At 33.1% G+C, this 23,069-nt stretch overlaps 1 protein-coding gene across 1 annotated transcript in view; it reads right to left on the reverse strand.

Annotated features, from left to right (window-relative positions):
- KIF6 (kinesin family member 6) overlaps positions 1–23,069 on the reverse strand; it is a 185,972-nt gene that overhangs the window by 142,614 nt on the left and 20,289 nt on the right. Inside the window, exons 4-6 of the mRNA XM_085320637.1 lie at positions 19,642–19,789; positions 15,067–15,176; positions 7,487–7,616 (exon numbers count right to left, since the gene is read on the reverse strand). Coding sequence (XP_085176763.1) covers positions 7,487–7,616; positions 15,067–15,176; positions 19,642–19,789 — 388 coding nt within the window. The remainder of the gene's footprint in view (positions 1–7,486; positions 7,617–15,066; positions 15,177–19,641; positions 19,790–23,069) is intronic.

Below are 23,069 nucleotides of genomic sequence, written 5' to 3' on the forward strand. Positions count from 1 at the left end.
TCCCAGTGCAGCCCAGGATACCATTGGCCTTCTTGGCCACAGGGGCACATTGCTGGCTCATGGATACACATTTAGTTAAAACATTCCCACTTATAGAAAGCTCTATTAGAACTCTTGCAGGTAGTGTAAGGCAATAAAAATGTAAACTGTTAAAAAGGTGGTGATTATGAAATGTTAATTGTAGCCATAATCCTCTACACTTTGCTACTTGTACCACACAAGTAGGTAGAAAGCAACAGAAATGAGAACTTGTCAACATCTGTCGCCTAAAACATTTTTTTTGTGGGTTTTCTTTTGCTATCTTACATATGAAACTTCATGGAATATTACGATTTGGCTGTTCATGAAGTTTAAAAACAAACAAACAAAATCTTTGGAAAGGGTCTCAGAGCCTATTAAAGGGTTCCATTACTGGTTTTCAGGGTTCACTTTGGCTTTGTCAGCAATTCTCCATTTGTTTATATATGAAACCATCCTCACATTAATTTGATGTGATGAGGGAGGGAAAAAAGAAAAAAGAGGGGAGTGGTCTGTCTCTCAGCAGATGGTTGCCATCGTGAAGGCTATATATAGAATAAGAGGTGAGCTGCAGTTATTTACAAAGAACTAATTTCTTCCAGGAATTCTGTGACCTCACTGGCCGCAGAAGCAGACTTCAAATCCTTTGTGATACCACATGAACAATACAAAGGAATTAATTCCAGGTCAACCGATGCTGCCCCTCTGTGCTATGGTAAAACAGGAATCTAATAATGTGCACCTTTCAAGATCGCTTCTTGGCAAAGCATCAGTTCTTGCTCTGATGTAGTAAAATATATACAAGATATTTCAAGGACACACGGCCCAGCCTCCTGTTTCTACAGGACCAGAACATATCTGTGTTTGCTGAAATTAAAATGTATAGTGTAGAAGTCACAACCTGAAGAAACGTGAAACAGAATAAAAAATGAACAAAGACTGTCATTACTGACYGCATTGAATTAATACCGTAACAGTTTTAGTAAACAGATCAGTACAAATTCCAGCATTTTACATTTTATTATGTACACATATGTGGAATTTCTGGAACTTCTGAAATAGACTCTTGCAGTAAAATGAAGCCAGTTGCACTCCCTGAAAAATCTACCACACAATCTACAGGCTAAGCCATTCTCATTTGTATTTCTGATAATCCCTTTACCTCAGGTAGCAAATGTTTTTACACCTTTTACTTATGCTGACCCAAGTGTTGGGAATCATTTACTGCATAATTTCATAAAATACACACATTTAAAAAGAATTAAGGCTGTATATATGTGACGTTCCCCATACTGCAAATTACAAGAAAGAAATGTTCTCAGGGCATGACTAAGAGGTGTTTGACACCATGTGCACAGCATATTTATAATGAGTCTCACAATTTCCCTTCCTTCTACTAATAAGATCATTTTTTTTCAGGGCAATACAAAAACAATTGTTACTTTATAGTAACTGCAGTTCATTGAAATGTCTTGCTCATATACATATAATACTGAGTACATGAAATTATGAAATCACCCATGTGCTTCAGATCAGAGTATTTTGACCCAAGGGATTTGATGAATATCTTTAAAAAGACAAAATATAAGTGGAATTGAGAGCCACATTAAATACTTTGCCAAAATAACATCCAGGTATTATAGGATTCTATAGAAGCCAGAAAGAACGTCTTGAAATATTTATGGACAGTAATCTCAACATATTACAGCTCCTATAAAGTAAGCAACAGTTTCTTTTTTTCCAAGTGTTTCRTTCTTACATATTCTATTCTCATCAATTACTAGTGATATAAGAAAAAGAGAGGGCAGATTCTACTTAAAGAAAAACCTGCAGCCTCTCTGTATTGCCAGAAGCATCTAATTTGTATGCCTCTGCCAGGGAATAAGACCTCATTAAAGTGCAGACTGAATGTTTAGGTGTTAGATCATACAGTGTTAAAGCAGCAGAAGTTGCTGAAGCACAAGGAATGTTTAAGATCTAACATTTAAATTTCAATTATTAGCTATCTTAGATCCACAATAAATTGTGGGAGTCCTGCCCTATACAAGAATTAATGTATTTCCCAAACCCTTTGGTTGTTGTAGATGCTATTAAAAATGCAACTTCCACTAAGAATAGCAAGGAACAGGCTACTAGCTTAAATAGAGTTCTTAATAAGTGATATCCTAAAAAGAAGAAAGCTTCTTATATAGTAGAAAATGTATGGAAAGCTGTCTGAAAAATACCATCACACCAAAGGAAGCCACTACTATCTATAAGAATCTTAGGTTGATTATGGCTGCCAAGTATACTCAAGCTAGAGAAAACATAAGAAGATTTTAGGACAGCTTGGACAAAAGATTTCCAGGTGATAAATGCAGACATTCAGCTCAATTGCAAGTCTTCTCCACTTGCTGGCTTAYACTGTTGCAGTGGATTCTTTTCTTCTTTGAATCAAAGTATTTAGATGTTGGAATATGATTTTCCTGTTTGAATGAATTACTGACTAGCTAAGACAGAAATGAAGGAAAGCTGATTCTGAATGCTCCCATTTTCTTAAGAATAAGTCTCTTGTCCTTTTTTTGCTCTTGAAATTTCTCAAGAAGATTAAAGGGAAAAGAGAAAGCATTGACAGCATCAAAGCTGGATACCACATTGACTTTCTCCAATCTCAAACTATCTTCAGAGGCATATCTGCATGAAGCAGTTTTGACAGCTTTAGTCATGTTACAGTTCAGATGGCAGGAAAACATTCTGTGTATCCTACAAGGACGATAACAAAGCAACTTAACATAGTCTGGTTTTCTGTCTGAAATTCATCCTTGTTAGAACATTCCCAAATTTTCACACTATAACAGCATAGAATCTCATAGGTTTCTTCAAGACAGAAGGAGCAGAGATTCCTGTGTCAAAAAGTAGCAGATATAAACTCCATGGGCTCCAAAAGAGCTATATGGAAGGAGCTATATATATCCATGCTATATGGAAGGACATAGGAGTTCAGCAAAAATCAGAAGTTCCTGCCTTTATATATGCTGAATGAGTGAGACCTTAATATATCTTTAATTCCCTTTCCAATTAATATGGTACAAATGGCTCCTGTGGAGCATTTAGGTCCACTTGACACAGATGAAGTTGCAAACTTATCTGCTATGAAAACACAAGGAAGAGAATAAGTGTACTCTGGCACTTTCCTGATTTCTACAAGCACCTGTGCATATTTACTACAAGTAGAGTTTAGCAGTTAGATCATAGTAACTGAGGTAATTTTAAAGTATTCACCATTCCATAGGGAAACTATTATTAAACTTTACAATACACAGTGCCTTTTATCCATAAATATCCCAAAGCACTTTAAAGACTATTCAAAGAATGAGACAGTGATTGTTTTACCACACAATAAAATGAAAGCACCTGTGCTGAAATCATGATGCTGTTTGGTGCTGATAATAACACATCACAGGTTTGTGAGAGTGTTAATAACTAACACCAATGAGGAATTTAGGGAAGTAGAAAGTTATAATTTGGTTTGGAATGCAACCCAAACATAGATAACAAAAGTGTCATTTAATCTGGTATAGTCACATGTTGTCAAATCCTATTTTTCATATTTTATCTAAGAAGCAATGTGTTCAGGCACCTCAAGTGGCTCTCCAAACATATTCAGGAGAACACTAATTGACAGTAAAACTAACTACAAGTGGAATGAGTCCAACACAGACATCACAAGTCAGTCCCCACAACTATCTTTAGATGTTTTAAAGCTTCATTCTTTGTTGACAAAAATGTATTTAAAGATTGTCAGAAGTCTGCTGCTTGTCCTATATATACTTCAAGCATTTTAAAGGCTGGAACAATACTGTGTATGCACTGTCTTCCAAAAGTAAACAATGCCGAGCTGTAGTTATAAAATCACGCACTAAAACATTTTCTTTCTCATTAAAATGAAGTAACTTTTCATTAGAAGAGRAACAAATGCTGAATTTACATGAGAGTGCAGTGTATATACATATCAAGCTTGCTTAAATATTTAACAGTTTTGAAATTSATATATGCTCTTGGGAGGCTATTAGCTTTACACTGGTCTGCTATTTTAAAAGAAATACTAAAGAAGTATCACAGAGGGTCAGACATATTACTTCAAAGGAAAATGATCACAAGAGCTTCCTATCACAAGAAGTTAGATGAGGAAACCTCAGTCACTGGCATATTAAATAATATATTTACCAGCAAAAAGTATTTGTGAATGCCACCTGAACAGACAAACAAACACTTCTTCATTTTCATGGACTTTTCTAGATGCTGTTGCTACCACCTGTGTCATAAAGGTGTATTAAAAATAATTCAGATATTTTTATAGATTGTTGCTGAGATTCTTATGAATTCAAATGTAACAAGAAACTGCATTTTATGGATGAAAAACAAACAGAAAAAATAGCAAGTGCAGCTGGAAGAGCTGCCAACATAACAATTAATTCTTTGGGTTTGCCTCTGCCCACTTGTCCCTGCCAAAATATGAGACAAAAACTTCCTATTTGGATTTTTGTATTATGAAGCATTTAGGCATAGATGTCTCCCATTTTCATTTCTTCAATTTCCATGGCTCACGGCACATGTCAGAAGTGGAGTAAAAGATTGTTTCCATATTTGTCTATAAACCAGTATCACGCAAGTTACAGTTGCTTCCTCTGTTTCCTTCTCATGGGCTATATTGTCATGTGTGGGAAGCACTCTCTTACAACTGTTCATTAGGTTCAGACATTTTATGAATAAAAAGTCTAAGGAATGTATTTAAAATCACAATCACTTTTTTCTTTTAAAGCACAGTCAGTAGGGATGGCAAAACACAGCCTTCAAACCACAAGTTAGACTTCCATCAGCTCTCAGGCATTTCAGAAATCTTACACTTTACATTGTCATTATCAAAATGGTCCTACAACTATTCAAAGAAGGATTATCTCAGGGGTAAAGCATTAGACAAATTTTGGAGACAGGAGCTCTGCCACAGACTTCCTGTGTGAGCCACAGTGATCACCATAGTTTTTCCATACCTAAACTTCTCATCAATAAAAACAAAAAGATGGATCAAGTCTAGTTTTTCTTTTACTTCCTTTTTGTTTAAGTTTGTTCATTTTGTATCTTTTAAAGCTTAGTTAAAGGAGGTCAGGAAATGTTGCCATAATTCAATTAAGTGTTAATAATACGTATCTCTGGAGAAGAAATTTTAGCTGATTTCACAAACCCTCTTTCACAGACCTCTACATTAATCCCTCATTTCTGCAACCACAATTTTCTCATCCTGTTAAGTCATCATATATAGTATCACAGTGACCTAAAACCACGAGGCCAAAGGATCATGGGTGACAAATTTTGTAATACATGGTCCCAGCACTCATGAGACTGAAATGTGCCTGCTGCTATTGCAAAGAAACAATGTGCAAGTTAATTACTTAAGTAAAACTATAGGATTGAAACCTTGATCATTTTAAGTATTCAGCATTGTATCAGCATTCAGATTAATTAAATATGTACTGCTGCAATGGGCAGTTGCTATTCCAAACTAGTATTCTTGGAATATGCTAACAATTTTTTTCTCTTAAGTATTCTGCATTAAACACCACCAATGAAATAATAACTTTATTGTATTTATATAACACAAAAAACCTTACTGCAGCAAAAGCAGCAGAAATGGCAACAGAATAGTATTTGCTACTCCAAGCCATTCAGATCAGTGAATTCTATATTAGTGGGGCCCACTGCAACTGCTTGCCACTCTTCTGATTCAGTTACATTTTCCAACACATTCTCTCTGTCTATTCTTTCATTTTCTAGCAAGAAATAGCACACCTCAAACAATATTACCAAGCTGTAGATTCAAAAACAGACTAGATTTTTCTTYACATAATATAGTTAAGCCATGAAACTTCGTGTCACTTGAGAGTTGGGATGAGAGTTGGGAAAAAAATTATAGAACTTAAAAAGTGTCTGGATGAATTCATGTGGAAAAAAAAACAACACAGATTATTAGCTATAAATACTCTGGATCAAAAATTAATGAAGATCAAGAGAGTTTTTCAGAAAGTACTGTTATTTACTTACTTTATTTTTTTACTCTTCTCTATATATCTGCTACTAGTCATTATTTGAAATGAGAAAGTGAGACAGACATATTTCATCTGACTCATTAGGAATATTCTTACAGCTTTATTAAGTGTTATACATTATTTGAAGCTCTAATGACTTAACATATTCATTAGTCCTGCTTCTTGTTCAGGACTTCCAGTGTTTTGGATATATTTTCACGTTAGGTGACATCTTCTATGTATGTAACATGACCATCCTTTACAGTTACTGATTTATGAAACTGTCAACCAGCAGAACATCATTCTTTAAATATCCTATCTCATTCTCCTACTCAGTTCATCAAAACTGAATTGACATTTCCTGAAGATCTTTCTCCATCTCATGAACTTTCTTTTTTTGTTTTCAATAAGAATTATCATTACAGTTTCACCTCAATATCCATATTTACTAACAGTCTTAATTACAGCTTTATCATCTCTTTCCTAAAACTCTTTGCACCTCTCAAAATGTCACTGCTGAAATAATTTCCCTTAAAAGAGAGAGAAAAGATCAACTTCTTGCATATCTATATTTTGTAATCAAATACTCCTTCCCTTGTGCCCAAGTGTGCCTGGTCAGCCAGCAGAGAAAGCCACTTTGAATGCATCTTTCTCCTCATTGATTTACTATACATCTTTTTGCTCCAACAGAGGAAAAAAATTCACAGATTTCTAAAATATGATTAGTTGTAGTAGTAAAGATGCATCTGTTCAGACATGACAACGCTCATGTTGTGTAATACCATTTTGATATTTACATTCCATTTCCAAACATGAAGATAAGAATCCCCCTCTTTGATTTCTTAATTGGATATGGAAACAATATATGCTTGAATTCACTTGAATTTTCCAGAATCAGCAAAACTGCTCTTGTCTTTGCATACTAAAAAATATTTATTTTGAATGTGCTACACACCACCATTTGAATCTTTGCACATAAGATGACCTGTTCACAGAATTAGAAAGAAGAAGAGGAGACTGCTAATCATTACTGTAACTACTTCAAAGGTAAGCCAGTATGTCTACGGGAAAGCTTGACAATGTTTCATAAACATATTTTTTCTAATCTTTAAATATGCATTCAAGTTGAAATGTCCAATATTCAAAGGYCAGTCTCATTTTTGCTACGAGAAAAACATTTTTGTTTTACTTGTTTTAATTGCAGCAAGTTTAATAACTTAATAACCAGCCACCAACAATCAGATTCAATATGGAAAAACAGAAAGCTTTCTGTAAAGTTGAAGATACTATCACAGAAATGCTTGTTCATTTATCATTGTGTGCTTCCTAGCTAATTCTTATGTAGAGAGGCTTATAACCATTTTAATACTGATGGTGTCAAGTAAGATTGTGGTAGCAGCTCTCACCTCAGCAATCATTCTATTGGTGTCTCCCAAGAACAGCAGGTTTAGGGCTTCTTCTTCATTTGTTGCTTGTTGAAGAGACAAGTTCTTCAGATGAATGTTCTGATCAGGGTCTTCCATAATCATCACTTTTCTACAAGCAAAAAAAAAAAAAAAAATAAAATAAAAGAAAGAAAGAAAAGAAAGAAAGAAAAACTAGAATCATTGCAAGGTGAATTCTGTTCTATATTTTCACTAAGATCGCATCTAAAACAGGTGGCACCTAAGAAACAAAACCTATCACAATAAAAATACACTAGAAATACGGAGAATTACAGATCATATTAAACGAAGTACCAAATAAAATATTTCTGATTCTGCATCACCTTCCTTTTATCATTCTATTATAAGCATCCATATTAAAAAAAGAATAATTAGAGAAAGGTTTGGGATCTTTTGGTGAGTAAAATCTCAAGAACAAAACATTAGATGAATTAYCACAAACAAATAATAAGTAGGAGTTTGTTTCCCATTGCAACTATTATTTAAGCACGATACCTAAGAATAGTATAATCTTGACGAAAAAATAGGCATAGAATACTTCAGAATCAACACATCTGTAATCAACGTTTCTAATAACTCTGAATTTGTCAAGATTATTTTTCTTTCAATTATCTTCAAATGGTAATAACTATAATGAAAATGATCTCTTTCTGTAATTAAAAGCATACTTTTTTTTTTTTTTTTTTTACTGAGGTTAGAAATGCTGTTAATTGCACTTCTTTAAGCCTTAAAAGTTAAGAAAAAGGAAGTTAGATGGAAGCAGCAAGAACATGGCAAAGCTCTAGGGGAGTTACTGTCACTGAAACACTTTTTTACTTCTTTAAATAACCCTTTAACTAAAACATTTTTCTTTTGATTGGGTAATAGAACATTAAATTGTTTTGGTTGTACTGAGTGGCCAGTAGGGTCTCCCTAGCTAAGACATTCTTTAATATCCAATGTGGAATCCAAGTAGCTGTTTCACTGCATTTGGAAAACTCCTAGAATCAGGACTGTGTTAAAAATGAAGGACATCATTAATTTCCRAGGAAGACTAGGGTGAGTGACATGTTTCGAGACAATTTATAAGAAGGAAATTAGAGCTATCTCTTTGCAAATAGAGATAACAGATCAATCACACATCAAAGGAAAAAAGACAGCACTTTTGCTTTATGTGTATAAATGTGTTGAAATATAGAAATATATATTTCATATTCATTGAGGTCAACCACAAGAGGGAGTATGGGGCTGATCTTGAGATTTTATCTCTAGGTAATTCTTGTATGTTAATGACTCCAAGCTGCTACRAAAACACAACGTTTGGGTTTTCTTTTGGCTTACTTTTTTGCAAAACAGGCAAAAAGAAACTGAGCAGCTAAGCAGCATTCCAAAATACTACTCTAGAATATTAGAAGAGTAGTTTACATCCTGGTGGTCAAAATGTTAGAACAGATAATCTGAAATCATTTGAAAGCACTGCAGTACACGATTTTCAAGCAAAAAATACATGTAAAAGTACACACAATGCTGCTTTAGTAGTCCTAACAACTGTTTTTCCAAGTGTGATTGCTATAGCCTCCTGCTATAGCCTTGTTTTTGTGCTCTTGAGCAAGATAACTTTAATCCCTAGTAAAGTCAAGAAACCTCTACTTCCCCCACTAAGAGTTTAAAATCAAAAGCATACCTGTGCTCTGAGAAAACAACTTTTGATAATATCAAATTATGTTCTGTCCTCAATTCCATCTGTGCTTGAATCACACACTAAAGGCCAGAATATCTCTGATTAAAATATGATGCTTTGACTGACTTTAATATTTTGAAATGGCTTAGTAAAAATAATCCACCTCTTTAGGAAAATGATGCTGCTTTATTGCAAATGCTTGTCACCGCACTTCAACTTCTAAGGATCTTTTTAGACTATATTTTGACCAATGGTTATAAATGATTTCCAGTCTTGCAGACAATGAAGATACTAGTTTGGACAAAAACTTCTGGAGGATTATTATGTCAGAATGGGCAGAGTGGAGAGATTGTAAACCAGTGACTATCTCCTGTCCTGCGCAGTGGCCTTTCAGCTGTTAGGAGGATTACCAGATGGAAGTCCAAATTTGCACACATATAGAAGCATCTGTTAAAACCTCTCCAAAAAGATGTATTCTCAAATAATGACAAAATGATTTATTTCATAGTGCTAWAAAATTACTGCATAATATGACAACAGATTTCGACAGAATACTGCATATTAGTGATGTGTTTAAATTTCTTAGCCCTGACTTGGATCTTGGATTGGAAAAGTTCTGTTAAGTTATCCATAATGACTGAAAAAAGGCAGAGACAAGGCTTTGTTTTCTTTATAAACAAAGAATCTTTTCCATTTGGTTTAATGGATGGAATTTGTAGCTGACTAGAAAACCTGTAGGATGGGATCAGCATTTTTTATACTGTTATTAACTCAGGCCCATTCCTGCCTCAGCTTAGCTGCCATTAATGCAAGAGCTAGCCTTACACAGTGAGTACTTTATATATGAAATCCCTGTTACTGGGAAACAATGAAGTTAAAGCTTCTTTTGGTTCATTAATACCATCAGATTAAATTGTTTAATATAAATAAAAAGCTCAGAGCTTTGGGAAAACAAATGACAATTTTTTCTTTTATAAAGTCTACTATGATTATATTTATTTTCAGGGCTTAGAACCAAAGACATCTAAAATAATCTCACAAATTTATAAACATTTAAATATTAACCAGAGTGATATAGGCAGATCATCTGATGAGCATATACACCCCATAATAATGTGTTAACAAAATATAGTGATGCTATTTTGGAATGAGAAAGAGACAATACAATTGATAATAAATTTATTAAAAGGATAAGAGAGAAAAGCAGTAAGTATGCATCTTGGGGTTTGTCCAGAAGAACAGAATAAAAAAATGGACAGCTAGTCTTTGTGAAAAATTCCAAGGAGCTTTAGCTTTTAGGAAAGAATGGCTAAGATCATCATTTTATGTAACATCCAGAAAAAGCTCCATCAGAAGCACAGCTGCCTTTATACCACATCAGAGGATAGAGTCAACATTGATTCAAGAGGGACAGCTACAAGCTATTCAACCACCACCAAAGTTCCAATAGCACACAGATTTGATATTCCATTTAAGTACAAACCAAAGCATAATCTCCTTTGCTTGTGAGATATGGCAAAACTATGAGATGAGCTAGTATCAGTGAAGGCTGCTTTTCTGACATATATGATAGAAAATCATTCCCACCCTCTCCAATAAATTCTACATTTGAGTCAAGAAAAAAACAGTGTGCTTGTTCTATGCTTTATGGACAGTTACAGTTGAAACGATAGGACTGGTGGATCATGCAGGAACGGAACATACAAAATCTGCTAGAATTTGCAGGCATCTGCAATAACCTCATTCTTAGTAAAATGTCTATTAAATAAATTTCTTGCATATTCAAAAGTAAAGACACACCACAGCAAGAATCTCAACTGAACTACTTCACTCATTAGATGACTTATCTAAGTTAAGACTTCAAGTGGTCACCTCAGAAAGGTTTCACTGATTGATCCCTACTGGTTTTGAGGAAACAAATCAACAGAAAATGTGGATGTGAATAACTGTTCATAACGTACACTAAAATTATTTTACATACTTAAAGTATATTTGTTCGAACTGTAAAGAACAAAATGTAGTCTTTGAAGAAACGATTCAGAGCAGCTATCTGTTGTCTCTCTAGTTAACAAATACAAAAGCATACATTTTAAAAACTGAATATTCTTCTAACCTTTAGCATTCAATGGTAACACTTAGACTGAATACTCTTCATTTCCAAGGAATGTATTTCATAGGGAAATATACAACCTTAGAGCTAATGAAGAGCTTCAGAAAGTTATTTAATTTGAACAATCCTGCAAAACATTTACAAAAACAAGAGATGGCAGTACAGAATCAAATAGTTTTTCTTCATCTGTATTTTAGAATAATAGTTTTATACTTGTTAAATATTCAACAACAATCACAATTTCAATTTTCTTGTATAAGCATGAGACTGTGTACAGTTATAACCGTAATGGGATTGTCAACATGGAAATTATATTTTCCTTTCTAATAAGTAAGCGACTTCAAATGAATCTTCATCTGAACAAGCTGTGTTTCAGCTGGTGTTTTAAAATAAATAGTGTTAGCTTTGTATAAACAAGACAAAGTGTAACTGGCAACTAAGGCATATTGTATAAGAAGCATTAAGATGCATCAGACAGTATCTACTACAGGCTACATGTAATATCATCACAACTGAACACTACGAAAGTTGGAGTTTTTTTCTGTGAAATTACAAGTTCACTTGGATTTCAGAAGTAAATTTTGCTGATGTGTAAATACCAGTAGCTATCAGAAACATGATTACATTAACACTTGTTAATGAACCTGACCTGTGAACCACCTTACTTTTGTAAATCTAGAGTATTAAAGTTAACCACATAAACTGAAAAGTCCGTAAAATAAACTGTTATTTCCAATTACGTAAACATGTAACATATAACAAATGTTTTAAATATTTGAATCAGGCAAAATCTAGATTTTAGTGATTCCAACTTCACAGACCTCTGTTGACTATACTTACACCGAAGAGACTTTTCTTCCTCTCTCTTACATGCAAGCTACATTTTTCTCTCTCTCATATGTGAATTACATTCACATATTTGTCAGAAATTTATCTACCAAAAATACTGATTTTATGTGAAAGGYTCTTTCCTCTGCATTCAGCAGAATCCAATTAAATTGAGCGGTATCAAAAAGAAAAATTCAATAGAAAATTGAATACAATGGATAGTTACATACAATACATGGACTTCAGGAGGGGGGATTCCAAAACTCACCAGGTTTAGATGGATTGGGTAATTCTTCTAAGTGCTATTATTTATTTTGCATCAGCTACAATTTTCACATCTCAGTTTTCAAGTACTAGAAGTACTTCTGTTTGCTGAATGTCATCACTTTCACTGAATTAAGTAGTGTAATGTCATTTGTATATTAGTTTGTTAGACAGAAGTACATTATCTCTGATTTGAAATGTATCACTTTCCTTTGCAAGACTATGCATAACAATACTACTTTCAAAATAACAATCTACGTACTTCACTGGGTTATCTACGTTGTTTATCTTCCAAAGTGACACATTTCTTCAACGCTTTTTTGTCCACTTCATATGCTTGGAGGAATAACAGCACAGACTGCTAATATCCAAGCATAGATAAATTTCATTTGGCTTTGCATGGTGCTTAAAATCTTGATSCCCCCCCCCCCCATGAAACTCAACAGGAAATTATCGATAATGGGATTCTTCTCAAGTGCAACAAATGTAAATTCTTAGCTTTTAATATTCTAATTAAATACATGTTTTCAAATCAAACTGAGCAAGTTAGATTATTCTGTGCTTTGCTTACTACCAGTAAAACCTTAATGTCTTAAGCACAAAATTTTTTTTAAAATATATATTACATATATTTCAAATAATAAATATCTGATGAATTTAAAATCTGAATAACTACCATTAATTTGCCATTTACAAGAAATTATCCAAGTAACTAAAAGTACAATTAATCATGTAACAACCCTTCTACAACCTGTACTCCTTTCTAGCTCCCTACATTATTATCAAAAAAAAAAAAAAAAAAAAAAAATCACATTTTATCATTGAATTTATTTTACACAATACTAAATACAGTTTTAGGTTGCAGTATGAACTTTTTGACAATTGATGTAAAAAAGTTAGGTATTTATAAAAATTAGTCACCATGTAGAACAAAATTTGATTGTCTCACTAACAACCATTCTGCAATAGAACATAGMACATAAATTTACAGGTAACTGATTATCCCAGTGTGTTTTATCCTCAATTCACAACCAAATTTTCTCTCAATTTTTTTGTTTTTCTACAATAGTCTGATACATATATGGAATAATTCTCCAGTCTAGCTTAAAGTACAAAATACAACCGATCTTGATATTCTAAAATTCATGAATATTAATAAATATTCAGAACCCAGTTTTAAAAAGTGACTTCTATTTTCCATAGTCCCAAATAGCCACGTTTTAATTAAAGTTTCATATAAACCAAATTCAATCAATTAATTCAGTTTAATATAATGAATACATTAAATTATATTTTACTTGAATTCATTCAGTATATGTATTCAATAATTTAATAAATTTGAATTAACAATACAATTAATAAATTCACTTCAATAAGCTGAATAAACATCTATTTAAAGCAACAGACTAGTTACTAATTACAGAATGGATGCAAAAATAAGTTTATCTCAAAAATTAGTCTCTGATTTTTATTTTTTTTCTGCATAGCACAGAAAGCAGATAATAAACCACATTAGACTCCTAACTTTACTACAAAAGATATTAATTAATACATGCAGGACTTTTAGCATGAAAATGTCAAAAAAAGATGGACATTAGTCCCATTTTATAATAGGAGTTTGTCTGCCCTTCTGTTTTCTCTAGACTAGCTTGTCTTATAAAGATCAATTGTGAAAGTTTTTTTGTAAATATGAATAGACACCACAAATTCCATAGAAAACTAAAGCTAGATTTTATTACAAATTCTAACAATTCTGAAACTTTCACAGCAGCTGAATTAAGAAAAAAGGTCTAATAATTAACAACATAATTAGTGATTTTAATATAAAATTTACATGTTCCAGTCACCATTAAGGTGAGTGTGACAATTCATAGTTCCCAGCATCATTTCAGGGCATTTAAAACTCCAAAAAATCAGCAAATCATTTCTTCATACCTATTTACTGTTTGCTGGATTATTTTACAAATATCACAGGCTAGTTTTTTTTTTCAGAAGAATCTTAAGCGTGTAAGGTTCCTGTTTACTATAACTTTTGTAAGATCATAAACTTCAGCAAATGTATGTGTTCAGGACCTACATAAACCTTTACTTACTACCCTTACTACCCTTGCCCAAATGTAAGTGTTAGGGTCTTACCAAGGAACAATGTTATGACAATCCATTCTGAAATAAATATACTGTGATTTGGAGTTCCCTTTGAGCTTTTGTACTTCCTATTATTTAGCTTACTTYGTAATTGTCTATACTTGAAAAATAATTATCCTTAAAAGAAAAGGCCCTGGTATAAGCAGGGAATTTTTCTTCCTATTAGTTTCAAGGAAATACTCCCTGTTCTGTATGTCTTCACCACACAAACACATGTTCATACCATATAAAGGGATGGACTGTCACGAAAAGAACAAGTTTAGCTTCACTTTTGTTTCCAGTAGCTGCAACAGATCTCTTCTGCATATCAATTTTTTACACTTTCACCTTCAATTAGCCCAGTCCAATTTCCCTAGTATATGTATCAAAAAAGAGAAACTACAGACAGTGTTGATAATACTGAAAAAATATTTTGAGTTAATTAAGACTGAGATCAGAGTTTGAAGAAAATCCCCAAACAATGTCAGAGGGCATCTGAAAATTATGTTTTTTTTTTTGCTGTTCACACGAATTCTTTGTAGTTTTATTACTCACGGCAAATCTTCCAATCTGGAGGCTTCATGTCTTGGGTCCAGCAGATCATAACCACATTCATTGTAGATTTCTAAGTAGGAAACATGAGTGGTATACACTTTGCTGCTATCCTAAATAAGACAGGAAATAAAAGGAAGATCTATAAATAGCAGTCAGAGCTAGGCCAAAGGATAAATTTACTTCTACAGCTTCTACATTGCTTCCTCACTCTGTCTCTTATTCTTTCCCTGGGTATAGTTTACCTTTTTCAATTCATGATACTTCTATGTTTTTCTGTTACCATATACATAAAAGCTCAAGATGAAAAGGGAAAAAACTTAAAAAAAACCCAAGAACAAAAAAAAAAAAAAAACACTCCTACACCCATGATTAGAAGCAAGTTTAGTCTGTTATTTTTTTTATTGGTTCCATATATTTGAAAAAGTCTGTACATTCTAAGCACACTTAGAATGTGGCAGATTGGTTACAAAACTGTGTAACATGCCATTTCTTACTTCCATGACAAAAAAAGAATGTTACTATAAAAAGGTAAACCCTCACATTATGGATTAAAAGGCTATTCTCAAAAAAAGAAAGAAAAAGAAAAAGAAAAAAAGAAAAAAGAGAAAAAAAATAAATCGGGACTTTACTTCATTTAGAAACTTCAGTGACATACTGTTTTCCACACTCTTTATCATAACATTCAAACATTGTATATGATGTCGGCTATTCTCTATAATCCTCATTTTGTCTGTATTATACATTGCCAAAATGTAACTTAACACAACTGGTTTTTGCAGACAGAATTTTCTCCTCCCCCAAAGCCAAATCCAAACAACACAAACCTCAAAATAATGGGCTATGATTTTCAAAAGGAAAGAAAATTAGTCACTTCTTTTCAGCAGATGAAACCACTGTGAAAGCACTCACATCACACTTACAGTAGCAGTTCCATACTCCAATCTGCTACAGCTGTTTTTCAAAATACCTTGAAATATAAAGTTTTCATGTTCATTGAATAACTACTTCCTATATGAGCTTTTTATTGATCATGACAGATCACTGTTTCAAGGGACACTGTTTCAAAAGATACACTACAGATGGATGGAAAAATGGATTAAGAAGCTGTTCAAATAGGAAGCTGTGAAACTAGGAGAATTTCTAAACAAAAAATTAAAAGGAGATGTTATTAAAAATAAAGGTTTTGATTTGCCTCTCTTTTTTTTATTAAAAAAAAAATATTTCCTTTGTTTCAAACTGCTCGGGCTCAATGCAAGTGACCTATTGAAAAGATCTTGTCCCCTAAGATCACTTTACTCTGTTCTATCATATCTAAGGATAGGAGGACAGTTCTCCCTTGTGTCTGTGCTTTCCAAAGCTCCGTTACATACAGAAAAAGAAATGAAACAGGAGGAGGATACCATAAGAAAGGCAAGTGGAAGGATAAAGCACCAAGAAGAGGCAGAGAAAGAAAACATATTAAACAAAGATCCGGAAGCAGGCAGGCAGAAATATCCTGAACAGCCTACTAGGTAGAGCTTTGGATCAGAAAAATCAGTCCAAAAATAGAAACTCAAACATTTTTCTTTCTATAGAGTGTATTTGCTGAGAACAAGGCATTTACATTAGTTATCCTTCTTCCTAGTTTGTTTTTATCACATAATTAGCACTCTATAAGCATGTTGATGTGTTTACACTACACGTTGTTTGCAAATGCAAGACCAGCACATTTACTTTCTACAACAAAAGTCCTTACTATATTCCTGCAAGTGCTGCAGAACATCCAAGGCAACATGATTACACATCTTTTCTTCTTCACACAAGAACAAACTTATATGCACTCATAATATGCCATGCAGACATACCTGCCGAAGTCATACCWTTAAAGTATCAAGGTAAGTATTCAATATTGTTAATCCTTACAAAGGCAGTATGTTCATGTGACTGAGATAGCTACGCTTACAAGTAAGAATTGGCAGGATCCAACCCTACATTAGATGAATAAGAATATAAAAGTATGAGTTAAAGATTGATGTTAGGCTCAAATAATGCCCAAAACTGTTTAATTTAATGGCTTTGTTAAAATGTGAAGATTAATCTTGAATTAGTCATAAGCCTGATGGACTAAATGAGGAAACAAAACCTATACTATGTCAGACTGAAAAACAAAYGTCCTTTCGCTCTCTTCACTTTTGCCTCCTACAGTTGCAAGAGCACTAGAATAATTGCATTTTGTTGCATACAAATGTCAAATTAAAATCATTTTACAATATTTTGGTTATAATTAAAGRCAAAAAAGAACTTTTTTCTGAAGTTCTTATACCTGCAATGCCAATCACAGTATCATCAGTTTGTTACTGTTTTTTTTCTCACAGTCCTCTTATATGGGGCAAAAATAGTATGTGTTATTTCATCTTTCCGTACAGCTTGTGGGCTGTAAATCAGTGAAAAGACTTTGGATTAAGAGCAGTGGACTTGAAATTAACTTCACTATTCAATGAGAAATGTTGTCGCTGTCACTTTATTTACATTCCTGAAGTATCAGTTGGCTGTTATTAGGAAAATTAACATAGAGAGATATTAGGGAGTGTTTCTGGCAAGTTATGATTTTTCATTTTTTTTCTTAACCATTTGTAAAGAGGCTCTTAGATGTTGAGACATTACTGTGTAGTATAGTATTTTAAATGCTATTATTACCTTCTGTAAAACTGGATTGCTGCCATGTTTTCTGTACATAAAAAAAAAAAAAGAAATCACCAAATTCAGTTTCAGTTGTATTTTTTGGAGAACAGTAAATCCAGAAGAACCATACAATTAAATTAAAATTAGTATTCTCTTTCTGCCAACTTCTGCCAATTCTCTTTCTGCCAGGCAAGATATTTTTTGGCATACAACGCAACACTGCATTTTTCTTGATTCAAAATGAAAGAGTACAAATCGCAAATTCAGTGGTGTACAGTGATGTGTACATCAACTTGATTAATTTGTAAATGCAACAATTACAATTATGATTTTTCCATGGTACTTTTCTTCCTGTAATCACAAAACTCTTCTGAGAATTCGTAAGGCTTTGTTCTTCTACTACTTCTGCAGGGCACAGCTAGGGTTGTTTAAATACCGAATACCATTCAATTTAGCATCACTGGATTAACTGAAAAGTGATTTTATAGTTCTTGGTTCTAAGTTAATTACAACACTGGAGTCATATTTTGCCCCAACAGCTACGCCAAGTTCAGTAATCAAAGAGCAGCTGCCATTGAGCTGTCAGTGGCAGGAAAGTCTGCTGTGGAATATCTAAAAAGATGAACTACTGAGAACTAAGACTCAGAAATACTAAAACATGAGGGAAAAGGGAAAAAGGAGAGAAAATAAATATTTTTAAGTATTTCTACTGCCTAACTTCTTCATGAAGCCAAATCCATTGTCACTTCAACCGTATTAATACACCTCTTTCTCTGGTTCCACTGAAAGTTTCATGCGTATAGCATATGCAAAACTGGACAGAATACAATTTACAACCTTTGAAAGCATTTTTTATAATCATTATTAACTAGTCTTTAAATACCAATACCCTTTTTAAAAAACAGACCAAAGGAATTCTTTTTCAATAACTTCAATGAGAAACAAAGGGACAAATGCATCTTGGAAAGAATGCACTAGGAATAATAATAATAGTAATAGAAAAACAAACATTCATGACATTTCTTACTATTTACTGCTTTAGTTGTCCGTATGCTATACCTATGCAGATGCCTATGTTCAACTTATGCCCATGCAAACATCTACTTACTTTCCAGTTATACTCAGTGAATCAGACTTTTTATTACCAATATCACTTACAAATACATAAATTCCATATAAGTGAATAATTAGAGTTAAGAAGAAAAGAACATGCAAGGAAAATGAATATGCATCTCTCTCCTATTTTGATTACTTAAAAGATTTGCATTATTGACTTTAGAAATTGCTTTTCATAATACTTAAATACATTTAGTACTGTAGTTCTGTAATATACTCTAGCTAATAAACGTTAAGTAAAATGCAAGCAGGAAAATGTGGTGAATAAAAACATCATTTTAAAATGCCTATTGTTCATTTTGCTATTATATATATATATTTTTACGAACATCAGTCAAATACAAAGAAATTAAGTAACATATTGGAGTGAACGTAATGGTATATCCTTTATACAGTCTTTTTTGGCTTACACTGGAAAGAAATTAAATTATCTTTTTGTATTTAACGTGTATTATGTAATGCATGCAATACAAAAATTACAGTGGAGCTAATATAGTTAAAAAAATTAGAATCAATTATACGAGCTAAATGTGATCCAGTCTCATCAACTAGAAACAGCATGCCTTTGAAAACTACAAAAACCCCTTCAATGATATCCATTATTTTCAGTCTACCGTAACAAACCAGGTCACCCAACAGTATTAGTAATTTTCTGCTGTAGTAAGTTACATGCTTTATTCAGCATTTGCTTTAATTTTAGGGCTTACCTGTAACCCTATTACAAAGATAGTCTTTTGCAATATAATCAAGCAGTTGTAAACTAGACATGTAAAAGAAATAGAAAATAAAGTCCCATACCTTCTGCAATTGATGAAAAATGTAAGACAGAGTCCTGGGAATAATGCCTCGATCACTGTAACGTTCTGCTCCTCCGGTAATGGTAAAAGTTTTGCCACTGCCTGTCTGACCATATGCAAAGATAGTACCATTATATCCTGCCAAAGCACTATGGAATAAAGACATGAAGAGGTAATTAATAGAGTAGGCATAATGTATTTCCATGGTCAATTTACATAGCTTTGTATAAAACTGAAATATAATTAACAGTAATTCTTGATTATGTATCAGCTGTCTACAGTAATACAGGATTACACTTAAAGACACTTATTCTAGATCCAATGGAATTTAGATTTTCTAGAACTCAAGGACTTTATGCCTTGACTTATTCCATAATAAAGTATCATCATTAGCTGGTAACATTTATTACTACTTACACTACTTTTGTGAACCTTTTTCTAGGGCTGGATCATTTTCTTGAAACAATAGTTTAGTCTCTTGAAAGACTGTAGTCGTCAGGAATTGTAGCCATTCAAACATTACAGCTAAAGAATCCAAAAATACTTCACATATGACTTCATTAATTGCAACCAGAGAAAATTGTATTGTGGTTAGAAACTCATGTAAGGATTCAGTTATACTAGGGGCATTTTACTTTGGGGAAAACTACCCTACTAAACCAGCAAAGTACTCCTAGCTTGGAGGAGAACTTTTGCTTATCTCAGCATAGTAAAAATCATCACTCACCATGAAAACAATCAAAACCACATCAGTAAAAGCAGTATCTTCTGTTAGAACTGTGTCTATCCATAAAAGCTTCTTGTAACAGCAGTATTAGCTATGCCATTGCTTGATCATCTTTTTTCATGTTTCTTGTGCCTACTTGCAGAAATGCCTAATAAAAAGTCTGTTTTTTTCTCCTCTGTAAACCACTATACCATTAACATAAACCTGATTTTCTCCAGACAGTAGATWAGCTTAATGACAGCAGTATAGCTGAATGCTCGGAAGGCAAATTAGGATTTGGCTGCAGCCCTTGACTACAGTGATCTGGATTCCATTACCAATAAGTTGGTAAAATTTGAAGAAACTATTTGTACACATGAATATAGCATATGTGTTTTTTTCCTGATTTATATGAGGCAAATTTTCTTGTACCACTTGTGAAGATAGTCATATTTTCCTCAAGTAAGGCCCCTTTGAAGGAGTGATATCTGAAAGATGAATTCAGTTTTTCATTATCTGGCTGTGTTCCCTTGCTATTTACAGCAGACTTTTTAAAATCATGTATATCATTTTAAAAATTTCTATTGATACTCTTAGAGTTTACAAGGAAAATGTCTGATTGGTCAACCATCTCAAAAGATAAAATACTAAAAACTTTCTTCTATACTTCTGACTCCATTTCTTATTACTGCCCTATTCTTGAAAAACATTGCAAGTATTCTAAGATCCTACACCTTATACTGACTGACAGACTATAAACAATGAGGTAAAAAGATGGAGGACTATTATCTTGAATTTTTAATTGTCTATAAAGCAGAAAATCAATTAAATTATCAAAACTGATTAGAGTTAAGTTAGCAATGAAATGTTAAATTAGAATTCAAGAGAGTCTGTAGTTGAAAGGATATGTAACAAAGATACCAGATTAGAGTGTCAGGCTTTACACTTTCCTTTCAACAGCTGTCATTTAGAAAGACTTGCCCTAGATTTATACAGCTTCTAAAACTCTTTTCCCAGAATTCCAACATCTCCTGACAAAAAAAATTGAAGAGAATATTTGAAAAAGAATTTTTGAAAAAACTTATTAGAAGCAAAATCTACCTTGCATTTGATTTACAAGGGTTAAGGACGTAGAGATTTTGTACAAAAAAAAAGGCTAAAATTATTCTTGTGTAATTTATTTATTGAGAAACTGATAAATAAGCCCAGATTTAAAAAAAAAAAAGAAAGAAAGAAAAAGCAATCGTTGCATAACAGGAAAAGGACAATGTATAGATAGCTGCTGGTCTGGCGCCACAAGAGACGTAATGCTTCTCCAATTTATTAAAGTTTATTTAAAAGCCTGAGTAGTTGCCAAATTGCTTAGTTTAATCCACTACAGTAGTACGTCAAAGAAAGAAACAAAAACATGCCGAAAGAAAATACACTCAACATCTGCTCCAAAAGACCAAAACACCAAATGAAGACAGAGCACATATAGATTTTAGATTCCAGATGTTAAAAATCAAGACATAACCATTATTAGAAAACACCCCATTCATCTATTTTAGGAATTTCTAGTGCCCACCACTATAGCATCTGAATGATGAAGACAGTAACGAGCTGTTAGAAGGTAGGGGGTATCAAATGAAACTTCCATATGGCAGGCAAGCAGGAGGAAATGATTCTTCACACAACATGAAGTTTAAGCTTTGAAACGCCTTGCAACGGATGTTGTGGATGCTAAAAATTCACACGGGCTTCACTGGAGAATGGAYTAGTTCATGAAAGAGAAATCACTTTTGCATTCCAAAAGCCTCTGAACTACAAATGGCTGAAGGTTAGGAAAATACTTGGGCAAAATAGCTCAGCATGCTTACCCTATGTTTCCCTAGGCGTTGACTGTTAGTTACTGTCAGAGATAATATATGGAGCTAGATGTAACTTTGCTATGACCAAATACAGTTGCTCTTCTATTTTTACATCCCTGCTCTTTGGCTCTTCCAGATCTAGTATTTTGGGCTGTTAAGTCTTCTTACTCCTTTCCTCTATTCTCAAGTTGTTAAAGATATATATTTCAATTATTGTGATGTTGCTCCTGCAGAGCAGTTTTCTAATAYGTTCCAAAGAAAATGGTAAAATTGTAGCAGTATACTAAAAAGTATACAAAAAGCTACCAGTTAAAATCATCACACGTGTAAATGTAGGACAAAATTTCATATACCTTACACTGTCAAAACACAAAAGTCAGTGAGTAGTTTTTCTTCTGATATTTGATTCATAAATTCATTACACACATTGCAATGCATTAATGAAGTCTGAACAGCCTACCAGAAAACACTGAACATTCATAAAATGTAAACACATCAAAGCCAATGTATGGTCATAGTCAAATATAATTATAAGCAATCTTAATATTGCATTGCATAGAAGCACTACAAAAGTGTTAGTTATGAATTTCATTGTAATATCTAAAAAGAAATTCAATCATTCTTTTATATTTATATATGTACATATATATGTATATATATATATGCATGTGTGCATATATAAAAAATATAAATCCTGTCCATATTTATAGCATTCATTTCTTTCATTCAGAATATTTTAAAACCAACAATCAAGTCAATTTAGAAAGCCTGAAGGCAACAGGGACCTGAGGATATTCCCAGGGCTCTGGGGAACCCTGAGGTGCTAAGGAAGCCTATGAAAAAAGAGGACTACTAATGCTATCAACGAAACTG

The sequence above is a fragment of the Rhea americana genome, unplaced genomic scaffold (assembly GCF_003343005.1).
Source record: "Rhea americana isolate MKP2758 unplaced genomic scaffold, rheAme1 scaffold_119, whole genome shotgun sequence".
NCBI classification, from domain to species: domain Eukaryota; kingdom Metazoa; phylum Chordata; class Aves; order Rheiformes; family Rheidae; genus Rhea; species Rhea americana.